Source organism: Stigmatopora nigra, chromosome 15, assembly GCF_051989575.1.
Source record: "Stigmatopora nigra isolate UIUO_SnigA chromosome 15, RoL_Snig_1.1, whole genome shotgun sequence".
Lineage (NCBI taxonomy): Eukaryota > Metazoa > Chordata > Actinopteri > Syngnathiformes > Syngnathidae > Stigmatopora > Stigmatopora nigra.
In genome coordinates this window covers 368,565-387,215 of record NC_135522.1, presented here as the reverse complement: position 1 = coordinate 387,215, position 18,651 = coordinate 368,565, and the positions used below count along the sequence as shown (strand labels likewise).

At 59.5% G+C, this 18,651-nt stretch overlaps 1 protein-coding gene across 1 annotated transcript; it reads left to right on the top strand.

Annotated features, from left to right (window-relative positions):
- Positions 1-4,156: 4,156 nt before the first annotated feature.
- On the top strand, positions 4,157-18,603 carry shank1 (SH3 and multiple ankyrin repeat domains 1). The gene is made up of 26 exons (XM_077734101.1): positions 4,157-4,510; positions 6,180-6,383; positions 6,481-6,552; positions 6,646-6,754; positions 7,223-7,377; positions 7,449-7,616; positions 7,714-7,830; positions 7,922-7,999; positions 8,111-8,177; positions 8,260-8,429; positions 8,520-8,644; positions 8,731-8,870; positions 8,956-9,069; positions 9,171-9,246; positions 10,668-10,750; positions 10,823-10,947; positions 11,069-11,204; positions 11,290-11,370; positions 11,574-11,582; positions 11,686-11,712; positions 11,805-11,861; positions 12,016-12,128; positions 12,247-12,373; positions 12,876-16,134; positions 16,240-17,118; positions 17,233-18,603. Exons 1-26 carry the CDS (start codon positions 4,160-4,162, stop codon positions 17,309-17,311), a joined length of 6,921 nt encoding a protein of 2,306 aa, XP_077590227.1. The 5' UTR covers positions 4,157-4,159; the 3' UTR covers positions 17,312-18,603.
- Positions 18,604-18,651: the final 48 nt, after the last annotated feature.

Here is an 18,651-nt window from a genome sequence, read left to right as displayed (position 1 = left end):
TAATTTCTCACCCGCTGGTTGAATAGAAGTTCTTAGAAAAGAAAGTTTGCTATAGAAATGTACAAATGGTAGCTTGTATGATTAAAGACTCCTTTTTCATATTTCAGCTTGTGGACCTCTTTTGATGTCTCAATGTCGCCCATCGCATCTTATGATAAATAATTGCCCTATTTGTTTACCATGTCGAGTTTAGACTTGAATGATTGGTCGCCCTCAGTGGACAAACAGGTCATCCCGTGGTCCCAAAGCTCGGAGCAGGCAAGAGACGACACCGTACATTGAAATGTCTTCGAAAAAAATAATGATTAACGCAAATATAATTTTGTTTTTTCAGTTCTTTGCCACATGCAGCTGTGGCCATCTTTGATTGACACTTTTGCAGAAATCCTCCAATCAAGTCCTGCTCTTGAAAGGTAAGCAAGCGTTATCTTCACCGGGATCCACGTTGACTTTTAAATTGAACAAATGTCTCCATGAGGAGCTTGAGTTTAGCCTCCGCCTTCTTAAATTTCCCCGCTTCAGCACTAGAGGGCCTCGGAATGGAGAATACTACTGTTATGCGTATGTTAGGGTTTGTTGTTAAAACATGGCCTTTTTCCCCACCAACTTTGATTCTCTCGAACGATCCCATTCCTCTCGCTAGATATTGAATATGAATTCCGTGGACTTATTGATAAGCGTGGCGGGCAACACAAATGTATTCTATGGAGCCTGCCGGCGGTGTCGGAGCCCTGCCGCTGATCTGCTCTTTCTGCCATTCTCTTACTCGTTGCGAGCATCAAAGACGGACGGGGAGGGGGACGGATGAGAGAAGAAGAAAAAAATAAGAAGGGTTTGGTGGGGAGAGGAGGGGGGGGGGGATACCCATCTGCAGGAAGGGGGGAGGAAGAGGAGGAGGAGGAGGAGGAACCGAAGCTCCTGTCAGAGAGAGAGAGAGAAGCGAAGCCTTGTTGCCACGGTTTCCGTTCTTCTCCGTCTTCCAGCCTTTTCGCTCATCTGGCTCGGACGCCTCTCCGTCCGTCTCCTCCGGACTTTTTGGCGTTCATCGTCGTTGACACGCGGTAAGAAGCTCGCTTGCCCGGCTTCCTTTCGCTCACGCGTTGGTCTGAGAAAGGGGGTGGGGGGGTGGTGTCTGCCCTGGAGCAAGGCAGTCCAGATGCTGCTGCTGCAGCAGCCAGCGCCGTGGAGCGCCTGTCACGTCTGCAAAGTCCCGCCCACGTAGCGTGTACAGTAAATGGTGGGGGAGAACCGCAAGCGGCCTGCCCTATTTGCCGGCGTTGCTCCGGCACCCCGTGGGAAAGGATGTGCGCGCTTTCGTTAATACGTTTGACGTCCACTTGACGGGCGGACGAATGGCTCCAAAAATGCCGCTAAATGTGTGGTGTGGCCCACCCAAAACTTTGAGTGGTGCGACTTGACGTATCAGTTGGCATAACAAACGGGTGTAAGGAGCACGCCCGGGTAACCCAATGGCGTGTTGTCAGGTGTGCTGTTAAGCCCCTCCCTTCTCCCGCAAGTCCAGGTGCACGGTCCGCCCCACCCCTCCGTTGGGCACTCCATTTTCCCATTGGCCAAATTCGCAAGCAGGTGCTCAAGCGCCACATTTTGTACGGCGGACATCTTCCCAACGACGGCAGCGCCAATCGTTTGGCGCTGCCGTCGTGACCCACCGACTCCCTGTCGGGCCGGTGGTCAAAGGTCACGCGTAGAACGGCGTCGTCCCTTGCCTCAGTTGGCACCGCCCCCATTTACCTGGCCATTGGCCGCTATTTTAGCCGGCACCGACGGCGTCTCCGGATTTAGCTCGGCTCGCTCTCCCGCCAAAGGGTGAGACGGCCATCCGGGACAAGGAGCCTCCTTGGCGCTCTGGCCTACTTGCACGCCACGCCGCCATTTCCTCCTTGCAAATTCGGAGCGAGTCTTTGAAAAATGGAAAAAAATCCATGGGATGGATAGGAGAAGTCCTTTTTTTTCCAAGTCCACATTGGCCACTTGGCCTTTGCACACCACTGATTTGCATCTCCACCTGACCTACTTGCCAGTTTCCCCTGTTATTGCTAGCCAAAAGCGTGAGGATAGCTAGCGCAGTCAGCTGTTCTTTAAAAAAAGGTGGGCTGAAAACGTAGAGCTGGATATTTTCAACAGGAACCTGTCATGTTGGCTTCTTCTTTGTCGGGAGACCTTTGGCCATCTTTTGAGACCGGGACCCGTGGGGTCGGATGCTCGTCCACATCCTCAGCGGACCTGGCGCTGATTGTGGGCGCCAAATCGCTCTTAGATTTGCGCCATGGAGCGGCGAGGGGGAGGGGGGGGGGGCTCAGCGGCAGGCTCGTGCGGCGTCTCTCCGCGGCATCGTGGAAGCGCCGCTTCTATATTTAGCCGGGCCGGAATGACGTGTGCGCGCGCATCTTTTGAGGCGCCGTTCGAGTACGGCGGGAAAGACGCCGGCCGCGGCGTCCGACGTTGCACGTTTCGGACCTTGTGGAGCCAACCATTGACCGGCGATGCTTGAAAAATGCCTCCCATTTTCTCCGGACCCCGGGGGGGATGAAAAACCAATCCAATGGCCCCATTGCCTTGAAAAATGGGGGCCGTCTTCACTGTTTTGCCTGAATATTTTACAGCGCCTCATATGTCGCCGCCCGCGGCCACGCCGGTGCCGGCCGGCTTCCGGGAGGGGCCACGACGGATGGTAGCAAAGCCCCCCCACCCCGCCCTGGTTCCCACCCGGGCCTCCGGAGCCCGGTCCCTTAATTAGGAGGCTATTTGCGGGCGGCGGCGCCTCTCCACGGACCCCACCGTCGTCTCACGGGGGACGGGAACAATTTGGCGGTCGGGTCGATTGGGGTCGGACGTTGCCACGACCGGCTTTGCTTTTGTGGCCGTCGGTCAAGACTTGATCTTAAAGGTCCCGTTTGACACATTAGTGGCGCCGTTTTGTACGTTTGAGACGCTCTTTGGCGACGCCAAAGTCTTGTGGGTTTATTATCGGGACGGTTTTGATGAGTCAGGGTCCGCCGAGAGCCTCTTCCGGGACCGCCGAGCTGACGCCGGGTGTTTGACGTTGTCTTCGAGTGAGTAGGCGGACCTTTGGGTGAACCAGCCAAGCTAATAAGCTCAAGAATGACTTGGAATGATGACACAAAGTTTGTTATCCATGGAAACAAATGAAAGTCACCTCCACTTTGGAGTTTGAGAATCCCACGAATTGAAGAAGCATTCGATTGTTAATATTTGCCCTGCTTTATTATCATCATTTAGATTTGGTCCTCCATCTCTCATAATGCACGTTATGTATGCCAACGTCTTTTACTTTGGAGCCTTTCTTTGTCAAATTTGGCAAAGGTCAATGCCATGCTAGCGGCTAGCCCGTCGTCTGCCTGGAAAGGTCCCCTCCACGGCCTTTGGCAAGACCCCCCCCCCCCCCACCCCCCACGTCCGCTCCACTTTTGGCGGCGGCAAAGTGGGCCACGGCGTCCTCTGGAACTTTCCCACTCACTGAAACTCACGTGTGGTGAGGAAGGCCGTCCCAGATAGACCAGCGGTGGGAAAACGTGTCCGTTGCCTCCCGTTTTGGCCTCTTAATTCCGGTCGACGACCTTTGAAAAAGAGCGTCCGTCCCTTCCGCCGGATGGGATTGGACGGCCCCGGACGGCCCCGGACGGCCCCGAACGGCCCCGGATTATCACGCCCGCTTTGGCGTCTGCGCGGCTTTCTTGACGGGCTCCCGTCTCATTTGGACAGCCGACGTGACTTAAGAGTCCAGATGAATCCGGAGCTGGTCGCCCTCGGGCGCCGTTCCCTCCTCACGTTTTGTGTCAAGTTTGCTTTTGACGGCTTTCCATTCGCCGACTGTGGTTTCCCCGCCACGTAGAGCTTCTTGCCGGACCGCCATTGCAACTTTCCCTTTTTGTTTTGCCAGTTGTCCCGCCGACTCCCGGGAAGGATGACGTGGACGCCTCCCTCGCCATCGCCGTCGCCGTGAGCACGCCGTTCAGCCCCAGAGCCCCGGAGTCCCGAGGTGACCGCCATTTCTTTTTTTATTTGAATGTTTTTTTTCTAGACCAAAAAAGCAGACATTGTAATCCCTGCTATTGAAACTTTTGGACTTTTTGGTGTTGACGCTACTTTTGTCTCCTCTACCCGACTGCGTCAGAGGATGCTGGGAAACAGCCGACACCCGTACCCGGGGGCGGAGGACGAGGAAGACGAGGAGGAGGAAGAGGAGGAAGAAGAAGAAGAAGAGGAGGAGGAGGAGATGGAAGAAGTGGAGAACGGCGAGGAGGAGGAGGAGAATGGCGGTGGCGGTGGCGGCGGCGAGGGGCCCGGCCGCCCGGTCAAGGGTCACCAGGGACGAGCGTCCAACCCCTACTCGGCCCGCCCGCCGACCTCGGCCAATCAGCAGCAGCAGCAGCATCATCGGAGGCCAAAGGAGCGCTCTTCGGCCGGCGAGGACGCCCACATCGCCATGATGGTCTTCCGCATCGGCATTCCGGACATCAAACAAACGGTGAGAGACGCCGACGCTCTTGCGCTTTTGCGCTTTTCAGCTTTTGCGCTTCTTTTTGCCAGCTGGGCTAACTGTCACCGTGGCAACCGTAGGAAACCTTTGCGCGCCCATCCAAAAAAAGTTTGACCCGCTTCCAGTCGTGGGCTATCGTTGACGCCGCTCCACTTGGAATTGTTTCCGCCCATTTCTCTTTTCATTCACCAGCCTCCGCCATTTTGGGTCTAGAATAGAAGGCCCGCCTGACCGCTAGCCGTCAGAAAAACAAAGAGGAGGGAAGATAGGTCTGATTGGGGTGCGACAGGGTCAAAATTGGACGTGAAAAGGAGGAAGGAAGACGGAAGCCATGGCGGCCAGTCAGCCAGATCCGGGCCCACAAATGTTTGCCACCGCCCGTCATGTATTATTGATCTAGAACCGTTTTTTTTTCCTAGCGTTTGAGAGAAATTCCGATATGAATAATTGACCGTGACTTAATTATACGGACAAATGGGAAGGCCGCAAAAGATTGGCCCTTTGGGAAAGAAGCCAGAGACACTTGAAGGCAAATGGCCACAGGTCAAGTCAGGTTGGCGGACACCAGCCGCCATTAGCGCCCCCCCCCCCGACGGGGGACGGCCGCACGAGAGTCGTAAACGGCCTCGTAAAAGTCAGCCGCCGCTGTCTTGAACTTGACCTCATTTTCAGCCCGTTAAGCCTCAAATATGTCGTCAGCGGCCCAAAACAACCAAAAAAAAGAAAAGAATCCAAATGTCAAACTTGCTCACTTGGATGGGCTTGATTTTTTTTTAATTTTTTTTAGTGCGTTTGGCAAAGCCAAGCCCCCCACGTAGCGCCTTCTCGCTATCATCATTCCTATCTTTCCGTCCAATTTTTTTTGCGCTGTGCCCACACGCTTTGACTGATTCCAAGCAGTCCCGGATCCAAAGGAGAACCACTGAGTCAGAGTTTTTTTTTTTACGACTGGTACATTCAACTTTGGTCGCAAAACCCGGAACAACAAAAACCAACCCGTTGACGGCAACTGACGTCCAATCGAGATAGAAGGAGGTCGAAGCAAAAAGGGCCAATTGCCAGTGTTTTTTGCCCGTAAGCCCCGCCCCCCCCGGAGAGCCGAGTCTCCGGGGCCGTCGCCGTGGCAACCAGAGGCTCGCCGGGCCGGTGAGGCGGTTGCCACGGTTGCCGCGGTAACGGCCAGGAAAGCCGCGGAGAATCAAAGCCACGCGTCCGCCAATCTTTTGACGTGCCGTCGCCACGGCAACCGGGCTCCTTTTTCCCCTATTCTCCTTTCTTCCTCCTCCTCCTCTTCTGGCCCGACCTCCACTCGACTCCTTCCGCGTGCATCTTTGCCGTTCCCATCGGAGACGTTTTTTTTTTTCTTTCTGGCCCGGCCGGGACGGGAGACATTTTGCGCCTCTCGCCCCCTACTGCACGGAAGCGGAAAGTGCGCCCTGCCCGCCCGCCTGCTGGCCTTTTTCTCATTCCTTCCACACTCTCGGTTTCAATGCGTCGATGACGTAACGTGAGGCCGCGGAATAATTCTGCCCGCTTTGCGCTTTCTGGTCCCGGAAATGACATCCGTTAGGGACGAAACGTGAAAAAAACGTGAAAAAGACAGAGTATCCAACGATGAAATAATGGAATGTCAATCTCTGTTTTTGGCCTCTCTCAGAAATGCCTTCGCTTCGACCCGGACGCCACGGTGTGGAAGGCCAAGCAGCAGGTCCTGTGCTCGCTGACCGAGTCTCTGCGGGACGTCCTGAACTACGGCCTCTTCCAGCCGGCCGCCGACGGCCACGACGCCAAGTTCCTGGAGGAGGAGCGTCCGCTCAAGGACTACCCGCAGTCCTTTGAGAAAGGGGTGCCCTACTTGGAGGTGGGTGGGCCGGACCGGGGGGCCGGACCGGGGGACCGGACCGAGGGGCCGACCGGGGTCATCCTCAGACCTTCCCCCCCCCCCCCCCCCCCTGCAGTTCCGCTACAAGACGCGGGTGTACAAGCAGACCAACCTGGACGAGAAGCAGCTGGCCAAACTGCACACCAAGGTCAGGAAGGCCCGGCGTCGCTTTTTTTCCGGCGCCAAATACGGACGCAATGTGGAAAAGGGAACAGATAACAGATTGCTTTGGATTTTGTAGGCCAGTCTGAAGAAATTCATGGACTACATCCAAACCAGCAGCGTGGACAAGATGAGCAAGTTCTTGGACAAGGGACTGGACCCCAACTTCCAGGACGCCGACACTGGTGGTGAGTGAGTGAGTGAGCGAGTGAGTGAGTGAGCGAGTGAGTGAGTGAGTGAGTCACACTCGCCTAGATGGCTGAAAGTGGCCGCCGTGACGCGGCGTTGGCGCCCGCCGTATGCCGCCCGGCGAGGCGACGGGAAGCGACAGACGCTTCCCGTCAACTGTGTTTAGGAACGGCAGGCAAACGTCCGAAAAAAAGAGAATTTTCCAATTTGGTCTTGCCGCGTACAAAAGTAAAACCGAAAAGGACCTCCTTTTTCACAGCTTTTCAAATCCTTTCCTTTTTTTTTTTTTTTCAAATGGTTAATTCTTGCAAAGAAATAAAAGCAAACAAACAAAACAGGCAATCTACCGTGAGTCACACGTTGAGCTCACGCATCGCGCACGCCTACGCGGGCGGCTAAAAAGAAATGTGTTTGAAAAGAGAGCGTGACACTTTGACACCATTTACACATTCTTTTTGTCTCCCCAGAAACGCCGCTGTCGCTGTCGGTCCAGTGCGAGCCGGGCGGCGGCGAGCCCATCCGCGTGCTGGCGGACGGCGGCGCCCACATCGACTTCCGCGCCAAAGACGGCCTGACGCCGCTCCACAAGGCCGTTCGGGGCCACCGCCATATCGCCCTGCTGGTAGGCCACGCCGAGGCTCCTTTTCATTTGTCTCTTATTGACGTATTCTTATTTGACTTCCCGTGTATCAGGTCCTGCTGTCTCTGGGAGCCTCCCCGGACTACAAGGACCGGCGGGGCCTGACGCCGCTGTACCACACGGTGCTGACGGGGGGCGACACCTCCTGCTGCGAAACGCTGCTCTACCACCACGCCGAGCTGGGCATCAGGGACGAGAACGGCTGGGACGAAACGCACCAGGTGCGGACCGACCTTGGGCGGATCCTTAGATTTGCCCCTCGGAAATGGCCGTCCACAATTCTGAACTGGTCGTGTGTGCGTTTGTCTTTCCTGGCAGGCGTGTCAGAACGGCAACTCTCAGCACTTGGAGCACCTTCTGTTCTACGGGGCCGATTCCACGTCCCAGAATGCATCTGGAAACACTGCCTTGCACATCTGCGCTTTATATAACAAGGTGCACGACCGTGGCTGCCGGAGGAGGAGGCGTCCGTCACCCAAGAGATGCCACTTGCTCCTAATCATGTCCTCTCTGGCACCCCCTCCAGGAAAGCTGTGCGCGGATCCTGCTTTACCGAGGAGCCGACAAAGAGACCAAAAACAACAGCGGACAAACTCCCTTTCAGGTAGGTCACGTGCACCTGCCCGCCGCTCACTTTTGCTTCCGTCTGTTCAGAATGTCATTAGCACAGTCATTTTCCCCTTCTGTGTTCAACGTGTGAACGTTCTTTCATCAGGTCGCCGTGGTTTCGGGACATTTCGAGCTGGGCGAGATCATCAAAAACCACCGGGACGCCGACGTCGGTCAGTCTCTTTGACTTTAGGGGGTACGTTGAGCCGGAACGATGGCCGCCGCTAAGCCATCCCTCTGACCCCATGACCTCAGTTCCCTTCGTGGAGTCCCCCAAGTACGCCCCCCAGAGGCGAGAGAGCACCCAGACGCTGAGCTTGCCCCACCCGCAGCCCTTCCTGCGCGCCAACAGCGACAGCAGCATGAACATACCCGAGTGGATGGCGGCGCCCAACACGCTCAGCGCCAACATCGTCTCCGTGCAGGTGCGCCCCAAACGGCGGAAAAGCGCCGAATGCCCGCCGGCTCACGAGACCCGCCGGCTCACGAGACCCGCCTTTTTTTTTTTTTGGTAGGGATTCAAACACACGGGGACCATCCGCAGCTCCAGCAGTCCCCGGGGGGCCCGCACGCGCTCCCCCTCGCGGGGGCGCCCGGGCGACAAGGAGGACCGCGGTCGGCAGCAGAGTCGCAAGCAAGGGTGAGATTTCTCCGGCCTCACTGTATCGGATTGTATTGGATTGGATAACTTTATTGTGAATAACGGCGATTGTGTTCCCTCCCCAGGCCGACCGGCGGCGCGCAGACGGCGGGCCAGCGGCGACGGCTGTACAGCGCCGTGCCGGGACGCGTCTTTGTGGCCACGCGGGCCCACACGGCCCAGGGAGAGCGGGAGATCGGCTTCGGCAAGGGCGAGCGGGTCAAAGGTGGGCGCCGCCGGGCCCTCGCCGGGCCCTCGCCGGCCGTCTCGTCCTTGTGGGCGGCGCCCAGCGCCCTCTCGCTTTGGCCTAGTGTTGAGCGTGGGCGAAGGCGGCTACTGGGAGGGCACGGTCCGCGGTCGCACCGGCTGGTTCCCCTCCGACTGCGTGGAGGAAGTCGTGCTTCGGAGTCAAGAAGGACGGACGGGTGACTTTTCTTTCGGGACGACCGTTTGTCGTCCCCGCGGCGACCGATCGATCCGTGCTTTTCTCTGACCCGATTCCGATCCTCCCTCCGTTTGATGACAGAGAGCCGCGGCGAGCGCGCCAAGCGTTTGTTCCGACACTACACGGTGGGCTCCTACGACAGCGTGGACGCTCCCAGGTAAGACGAGGGCCGAGCGGTCCCCCGTGCCGCCGTTTGTGCCGCCGTTTGTGCCGCCGCCGCCGCCGCCGCCACCGGGTTTGCGCTCTCCCCGGGGGAGCTAGCTCCAAAATTGGATTCCAATGTGGAGTGGCGGATTTGTTCCAAATTAGCCTTGAAAGATTTGCGTGTGGGCGCAGATGGAGCTTTGATACGACTCCCAAAGTCCCATTGTCACGCTGCCCGGTCGCTCGCTCCTGGACACGGCCGCCGCTGCGTGCCACACCGGGGAGTTCACGGGCTAGTCGATGAAATTTCAAAACACAATGGGGGGGGGGTGGTGGGGCCACTTTTCCATCGTTTTCTTTTTTTATGAATGGGACCGGTGAGGTGAATGTGTGTGTTTTGCTAGAAGCCCCGCCCCCTCCGCTGGCAGTCACCTGGTATCGCGCTCATTCGTTCGTTCATTCGCTCCCTCCCTCCCTCCCTCCCTCACCCCCTCCCTCCTTCCCTCCTCGGAGCTGCGTCGGCTGCGACGCAGCTCGGCCGCCGCCTGCCCTCTTTCGAAGGATGAAGGGGCCGGAGGAGCACGGCCCACTCCCGTCCTGCTCCTCTTCCTCCTCCTCCTCCTCCTCCTCCTCCTCCTCTTCCTCTTCCTTCTCCTCCTCCATTCCTCCTCGCCTTTTCTCTCTGCCCGCCACCGTCGAGAAGGAGCGGGAGGGGAGGAAATGGCGACGGGGGCAGGCGGCGAGGACAATCTCTCCCGCTCCCTCTCCGCCTCCCTCTCCGCCTCCCTCTCCGCCTCCCTCTCCGCCTCCCTCTCCTCCTCATGGCCGACGCTGGGCCCCATGAATCGAAGCATCTGGTTCATTTACAGGTAGCCTTCGTAGCCACCCGTCCGTCCGTCCTCGCGTCCGGCGGGATCGATGAGAATGCCGCTCGGATGTGTTTTGGTGCGGCACGTGCGCCGCCGGATGGCCAAGACATGCGTGTGTCGAGCCTCCGTGTGCGTGCGTGCGTGCGTGCGTGCGTGCGTCAGTCTGGCCGTGCATGGATTTAGTGCGGCGGCGTGTGCTTATGCGGTGGGAAGCCAGCTCTTCCTGTCACCTCCGTTTGGGATGCTTTTCATCCTTTTCTCTCACTGAAGCTTTGATTTCTTTCTTCTGGTGTGCTTGCTTGGATTTGAACCACACGCCAATCATCCCCTTCCACACCATTGGAGTTGTTTTGCTGGATTTTGTGGGCGGGGCCAAAGCAGACTTTTAGGCCTGCTGTCATTTTGAACTCTCTTGACTGTCTCAAGATGCAAATTAGTCCGCTCAGGGTCGGACGGGAAGGGACGTCCAAACCGGGGACCACTGGCAGGCCGCTTGCGGGCGCCGCCTCCAAATACCGGTCAAATGCCCTCCGTCACCAACCCTTGGTTCTTTCCCCCCCCCCAGCGACTACATCATCAAGGAGAAGTCGGTGATCCTGCAGAAGAAGGACAGCGAGGGCTTTGGCTTCGTGCTGCGAGGCGCCAAAGGTGAGGCGGGACGGAGAGACGGCGGGGAGGACGGCGGGGAGGACGGCGTGCTCATAGCTGGTGGTCTTGCAGCTCAGACTCCCATCGAGGAGTTCACCCCGACGCCCGCCTTCCCCGCTCTGCAGTACCTGGAGTCAGTGGACGAGGGCGGCGTGGCCTGGCGGGCCGGTCTCAGGATGGGCGACTTCCTCATCGAGGTGGCCGCCCAAATCACGTCCTTTGCCCTCGGCTATGTGCCGGTCCCGTCCGTTTTATCCGGACTGGCGCGGGATAACGTGGCCTAATGAAAGGTCGTGGTGGGCTGTGCGTCCGTGGCAGGTCAACGGGCAGAACGTGGTGAAGGTGGGACACCGGCAGGTGGTCAACATGATCCGGCAGGGCGGCAACAGCCTGATGGTCAAGGTGGTCATGGTGACGCGCAACCCCGACATGGAGGAGGGCGCCCGCAAGAAGAGTCGGTCACGCGCCACCGTCGTTGACCTTTTTCCTCCTCCTCCTCCTCCTTCGTTTGCTGACCTCCTTTTTATTTGGCCTGGCAGTCCCGCAGCAGAGCAAACGTCTGAGCGCGCCCGCCATCGCCCTGCGGTCCAAGTCCATGACGTCCGAGCTGGAGGAGATGGGTGAAGCCGCCCCGTCGTGCCCCCCGCACGCACGCCGCACGCCGCACGCCGCACGCACGCACCCGTCGCATGCATGCATGCTTCTTTAAAGCTGGCTTGAAAAACAAAGCAAATGCCGTGGCAACCCTTGACCAAAACTTTGATCTTTTTGGCTTCGTGGCGTGGCGCCATCCCACCCTCCCACCATGGCAACGTCTTCACAGTGGAAAGAGGTGAGATTTTTGTTTTCTTTCATTTGTTTGCCAACTTTTGTGGGCGTTTCCCGCATTAGCATTCCGTGCAACAACGCCAATGTCCTCTTTGTCCTCCTGGCAGCTGCTGCCCCGTGGAAGAAAAAGTCAGGTAATCTCCCCCCTCCCTGCCTCCCTCCCGTTGTCTCGATCCGGGACGGCACGACGCGCTGACTCCCGGGGGGGCCGGTGTTGTGCTCTCAGAAATGGAATCATCGCAAGTGGCTGAGAAGAAGCGGACCGTCTATCAGATGGCTCTGAGTAAGGCGACGTCGTCGACCTTCTACGCCCCCGCCCCCCCCCCGCCCCCCACTCGTGGATCCCCCGTTTTCCCGTTTGATTGTGGTGTGGGTTCCCTCCTCCTCTTCTGTCCTGGCCTTCCTCTTTCCCGTCTTCTTCCTCTGGCTCTTCTCAGATAAATTAGATGAAATTCTTGCAGCGGCTCAGCAGACAATCAGCACCAACGAGGCCACCCGAGGAGGAGGCGGACCCAAACGGGAGCGGGGACGCGCCTTCTATACCAATGAGGTGCCTGCCTCTCCGACTTCTGCAAAAAGCCAGCCTCGTATGAAGCTCTTTTTTCTTCTTGTCCTCCCTCCGTCTCTCCATCTCTCTCTCCTTCCCTTCTTTCCATGCGATCCGGCAGCCAAACTACGTGGATCAGGCCGGCGGCCTGGCGGCGGCGGCGTCGGGCCTGGTCCTGGCCTACGAGCGGGGCCGCTACGCCACGGCGCACGGCCCCCCGCACGGTATGCTGCGGCAGAAATCCATCGGTGAGGCGCTCCGTTTCTTCTACCCGTGCGTCCGTCCGTCAGTGCGTCCGTCAGTGCGTCTGTCTGTTTGTCCGTCCGTCCGTTGTCCGGATCGGCGCCGCCTGGCTGTGGCCGCCGTGGTGTTTTTCAATGTGGCCGTGCCATCAGGTCCGACACGTTGCCAACACTTGAGCATTGATTAGGGGGTTGTCTTGTGGATTCGCAAATGGTGTCCAAATTTCTTCTCGGAAAGCTTCTTAACTTTGCTCAAGTGCTTTTTAAACCACGCTAGTAAACGGCGCTTTGCTTGCCTTTATATGCAACAATGACTTTGACAAAAGTAATATTGTAAGTAAGGTATGACGAGACTTTCAGACAGACTGGGTGGAGGCGAGACGGGCAGGTAGATGGAGACGGTCGTCCTCCGTTGTCCCGTTTGGGTGGTCCCCAACAAAACCCACCGTATTGACTCGTGAGCTTTCTCCCTCTCTCTCTTTCTTTTTTTTTCTTGAACTTTTCCCAGGCGTCCCCGAAGAGGAAAAGCAGTTCCTTCATCCGCCGTCTGTGAAATTCGCCCGCAGCCTGTCGGTCCCCGGCCCGGACGACATCCCGCCGCCCCCGACCACGGCGCCCCCCGAGCCGCCCTTCTCTTCGGCGCCGCCCCTGGGTTGGAGAGCCAAGCCGGCCCAGCAGCCCTCGGCCACGCAGTCCTCCTACTACCAGCCCTACTCCCAGGCGCTGCACCTCACCCACCTGGGGCGGGAAAGGGCGGCGGTGGCCACGGCCACGGCGGCGGTGGACCACTCGGCCCTCTATTCCCACGTGGGCGCCCACGCTCCCCAAATCAGGACCGCCACACGTAAGGTCGCTTACAACGCCGATCCCATGGGGGCCGTCAAAGGCGCCGGTGTCCGGAGGGGCTACGGCGGCGCGGCGCCCCCTTCCGGCGTGGCCACCGTCGTGCCACAGCAACAACAGCAGCAGCAGCAGCAACAGCGGCTCGAGCGCAGCGCCACCACCACAGCCGGAGGTCCCAAAGGCGGCGCCCGCAGGGGCAAGGGTCCCCTGGTCAAACAATCCAAGGTGGAGGACTTGCGCGCGGCCGCCCAAGGCAAAGTGGAGAAGAGCTCTATCCCCATCCCCACCATCATCGTCAAGGCGCCCTCCACCAGCAGCAGCGGGCGTAGCAGCCAGGGCAGCAGCGTGGAGGCCGACGCCCCCGCCGGCGCCGGCGCCAGAGAGAGCGAGGACTCCAGAGCCCAGCGCGGTCCGCGCGCCCCTCAGCCCCCTGCGCCGCCCTCCGTCCCGGCGCCGCCGCCGCCGTGCGGGCGAGTGCCGGACGGGCTGGACTTCACCAGCCAGTTCGGGGCGGCGGTGGTGGGCGCGGCCCGGCGAGAGCGCGAGCGCTTTCACGAGGCCCGCCGGAAGAGCGCTTCCCTTTTCATGTCGGCGGACGAGGACGGCGGTCTGGGCATGGGCGACGGGACGGGGGCCCTGACGCGGGCTCACCTGTCGCAGCAACAGCTCGACGCGCAGGCGGAAAGCTCCGCCTCCAAGCTGCGGCCCTCCAAGTCCATCGACGAGGGAATGTTCTCGGCGGACACCTTCGTCCATCACGCCCGCAGCATGCCCCCGGCCTTCGGGCTCCCCGAGTACTCTTCGGCCGCCCTGGACTATCAGCCCAAGTCGGTGCCCGCCGACCTGTACGCCGCCGCCGCCGCCGCCGCCGCTTCTTCGTCCACGTTTATCCACCCGCTGACGGGAAAGGCCCTGGACCCCACCTCGCCGCTGGGCCTGGCCCTGGCGGCCCGAGAGCGGGCGCTGCGGGACGACAGCCGCTTGAGACGGGGCCCGGAGCGGCCCTTTGTGCGCCAGATGTCCAGCGTGGTCTTCCCCTCGCAGGCAACGGCGCCGTCCTCCTCCCTGTCCTCCAGCTCCTACTTGGTGACTTCCTCTTCCTTGGCGGCCACCACGGCTTCGGCGGGACGCCCGCCTTCGCCCAGAATGATTAGAGGGGGCGCCTGGCCCGAGGAGGCCGGCGGCGAAAGAGAACGGGAAAGCGCCGGCGGTGGCGGCGGCGGCGCTCGCGAGGGACTGAGAGTCCGCTTCTCGGAAGAGCAGACGGTGCACACCCGCCAATACCCGTCGCAGCCCTATCAAGCGCTTTTTAAGGAGAAGGAAAAAGACTACACGCGGAGGGCGGAGTCGGCCGCCACGGCTAACGAGCAAGCGCCCCGACGGCCCTCCTTCCTGAGAATGGACAATCGGACCGAGGCCTACGTCTCGTCTCCCGACGAGAGGAGCGGCGCTCAGCCGACGGGCAACGCCAGCGGCGGCTCGGGCCTGATGGTCCTGCCCCCGCCGGCCCCCTCGGTGGACGCGGACGACGAGTTTGTGTACGCCGACCCTCTCCCGCCGCCTTTGGAGTTTGCCAACAGCTTCGATCGGGGCTACTCGCAACGCCTCGGCCAACAGAAGGCGCCGACTCCCGCTACCGCTCCTCCTCCGCCGCCGCCACCTCCTCCTCCCCCTTCCCAGAAAGAAATGTTCGTGAGCGGGTTTCCCTCGCACGCGCCCCTGTCTTCGCCGCAGGCGGGCGATTCCACGGCGTCCAGCCTGACGTCTTACGACAGCGAGGTGGCCAACCTGACTCAGTCGGCCCACTCGCCCTCGCAGACGTCGCCCAACCGGGCTCCTCCCCACTCGCCTTCGGGTCTGCGGCCCTCGTCGACGAGCGGGCCCCCGCCTCCGCCCTCGGTGTCGCCGCCCCCGCCTCCCGGCGCCTACCACCGCCCCCTGTCGGTGGGCCATCCCCACCACCTGTACAACAGCAGCCACGCCCCCGGGCGCTCGTCGCCCACTCCCCCGCCGACGGTGACGCCGCCCCCCGCCTACCGGGGCACGGGGGCGCTCTCGGCCGCCCCGCTGCGGAGCGCCGCCTCGTTTGGCGCGGCGCCGCTCTACCACGAGCGGACGCAGGCCCCCTACGCGGTCCACGGCGCCCACCAGCGGACGGCGGCGGCGGAACGCCAGCGCCCGCCTCCCGCCGCCAAGAAGGGCGAATCCCAGGAGACGGTGGTGGACTCGGGAATAGAAGAGCTGGACAGCCGCAGTAGCAGCGACCACCACCTGGACAGCATCCTGGCTAACGTTCGTGCCGACAGGCCAGACCGGGGGGAGCGCCCGGGCGGGCGCCCGGCCGCCGGGACGGCGGAATCGGGAGAGCGCGGGGATTTCCTGGAGTCTTACATGAACTACCTGGACGGGCAGAGCTTTGAAATGCAGAACGCCACGGCGGCGGCGGCGGCGGCCTCCACCTACCCGAAGAGCGGTCGCTTCCGGGAGGGAATTCGAGGGGCGGAGCTCCCGAGACTGACGGGGACCGCCCCCGCGTCCTTCCTCTCTCACAGGCGACGGGACGAGCGGGAGGCGGAAGACGACGACGACGAGGCCGAGGAAGGCGGCCCGACGGGGGACCGCGGCTCCCGGGACGCCCGGGACGGTCGCGACGCCTTGGGGATGAGGGAGGTGCAGAATTTGGGGCGTCCCAGCTCCCCTTACTTTGAGCGCCCCCGCACGCCCGAGATGAAGCCCCTCTGGGGCGAGGGGCAAATGGGCGGCGAGAGCGCGGGCGAGAGCGGGGGCGAGAGCGGGGGCCAGTTCAGGGCGCTCCTGGAGGGAAAGAAGATGTATCCCAAGGTCAACGTGACGGAGATGAGCGGCAAACTGCAGCAGAGGAGCAAGGACCACTGGAGCAGCCAGAGGGCGCTGGGGAGACACAGGTACGACTGGCTTCTTAGCTACGTTGACTTCTGAACCAGGCTTTTTGTAGGCTCTCTGTAAAGTCTCCACCCCCATCTTGACTGTGTCCATTTGTTTCCGCTTAGGTTCTCGGAAGACTCGGCCCCGAGCCCCCCGTTGGCCCGCTCGCAGTCGCCGTCGCCCATCTCCTTGTCGCAACCTTCCCTGTGCCCCTCGCCGACGGCCGCCTCCCAGTACGGCAACTGGGGGCGCCCGGCGTCGCCCTCGCAGCCCCCCCGGTGCCATTCGCCCCTGTCGCCGCCCTCGTACTCGCCGTACCCCACGTCCCCCAAGCACAGACCGGTGTACCGGACCAAAGCCCTGGAGTTCCAGTTCATCCCCAGCCGCGACTCCCGCAAGGGGGAGCCCCACGGGCTCCAGCGGCGGAGGGCCCCCAGTCCCCTGATCTCGCCGTCGGAGCGGCCCAAACTGGGACCCCCGAGGCCCTCGTCCCTGCCCCTGCTGCCCACCTCGCCCCTGTACAGCACCTTGTACGACCTGCGGGGCTCCATCACCCCGCCCTCGCCCGGCAACGCGCTGGGCGAGCCTTACTTCTCTCCGTCGCCGCCCATGTTCGCGGCCTCGGGGGCGCCGCCTCCGCCCAACTCCACCCTGGTGGTGTCCCGCTCCCTGTCGCCCACTCACTTCCTGTCGGGCACGTCGTCGCCGCCCCTGCGGGGCCCGCCCCCGCCCACGTGTCTGAGCTACCCGCATTTGGCGGCGGCGGCGGCGGCGTCCCCCAGCAAGCCCTTTGCCAGCAAGCCGCTGCCCTACTGGAGCAAGTACGACGTGGCCGACTGGCTGGGCTACCTGAACCTGGCGGAGCACCGCGAGCGCTTCCTGGACAACGAGATCGACGGGAGCCACCTGCCCTCGCTCACCAAAGACGACTACCTGGATTTAGGCGTGACCCGCGTGGGCCACCGCATGAACATCGAGCGGGCCCTGAGGTCGGTGATTGACAGGTGGGTGGTCCGGCCCGTATACACATGAATTGGGCTGCATTTTTCTACAGTGCATTTGAATCTCTATGACTAGCGGTACTTGACACAATTGCCACTGTCCCCCGCCCCCACCAGGCTTTCCAGCAGCCCCTTCCCCATGTCGGTCCTCTCGCCCCGAGACGAGGGCCGGGTGGACGACGGGAGTCGCAGTTGAGCCGGCGCTGGGAGAAAAGGAAGACTTCTCAAAAGCCAAAACGAGCAGGACGCGTCACCACCAACCAAGGGCTCCTCCCCCACCCCCGACATCCTCCCCCAAAGGACAGGTTTGAAACCCCAGAAAGGTACGAGTTTAGATTTGATTGCGGGAAAGTTATGAGTTTATTTCCGGGCAGGCTTACCTCAGCGCTGTGATCCCCATTTATTGACAAACTGACAGACTGCTCACTGTAAGCGACCCCCCCCCACCCCTCCAAAAAAAAACCTCTGTGTTGTAGCATAAACAAGTGCCCGGACTGCACGCCTGTGAGTGTATCGTTCCCACCCTTCCGATACCTCCCATTCTTTTTCTTTGTCCTCATTGGTAAGGCCTTAGTAGGGAATTGACTAAATGCCCGAGCCGCCTCAACACATTTATGAACCACCATCGGATCTATGTGTACATCATTTGGATTTAAAAAAAAAAAAACAAGACTTCCTGTCCGGGAAAGCCACTTCCCGGATACGAACTGCCATGTCCCCCTTCCCGGTGGACTCCTTTTACAAGTGGGACTTGGACTCCGACTTTTTAGTGGTCCTTGAGGCCCGTTTGGTGGGACGTCCTTACTGTTATTCCCAGGCTTGAAGCAACAAAAGTATTTTTGCACCGGAGCACATTTCAGTGTTTAACGCCGCCGCCGTTTGTGCTAAGACGCTAAAATGCTAAGGACGTAGCGCTAGTTGAAATGGATTTTAAACCAACGGAGGAAAAAAAGGGCTCTCACATCTTCTCATCCGTGAACCATTGGGAGATTGGTCGTGGACATTTTTTTGCGTCTTTGGAGAATAACAATAAGGACGAACGAAGCTCACCTGGTTTTAAGATCTATACGCAATCTTTTGTCTTCCAAATGAAAAGATAAATTATGTGTTTATTCCAATGAACGCCTCTGCTTTCTATGCAGTTTGGAGTCTTAGATTTACTTATTTATTGTTGACCAGCATGTTTTTTTTTTTATGCAAAATCATCTTGCTTCCATCACCAAAGAAGACTCGCAGCAATTTTACTATGGAAAAAATATTTGGTCACTAAATGATTTGGCTTGACTGCATAGAAAGCAACTTTTTCTTCTTTTCTGTTAAGAGATATTTAAAACAAATTATGAACTATGGCAAGATAATTTACTACATATATATATATACACACATTATGTGTAGGTGATATACATCTACACGTTCCTATAAATAAATTTAAAGTGTTTTAAGAGATACATTGTTAGAATTATAATAAAGATGATGAAAAGGTTTTGATACATGGATTTGGAATTTGTTTTCCAACTTTTGTACCTCGCTGGAGAA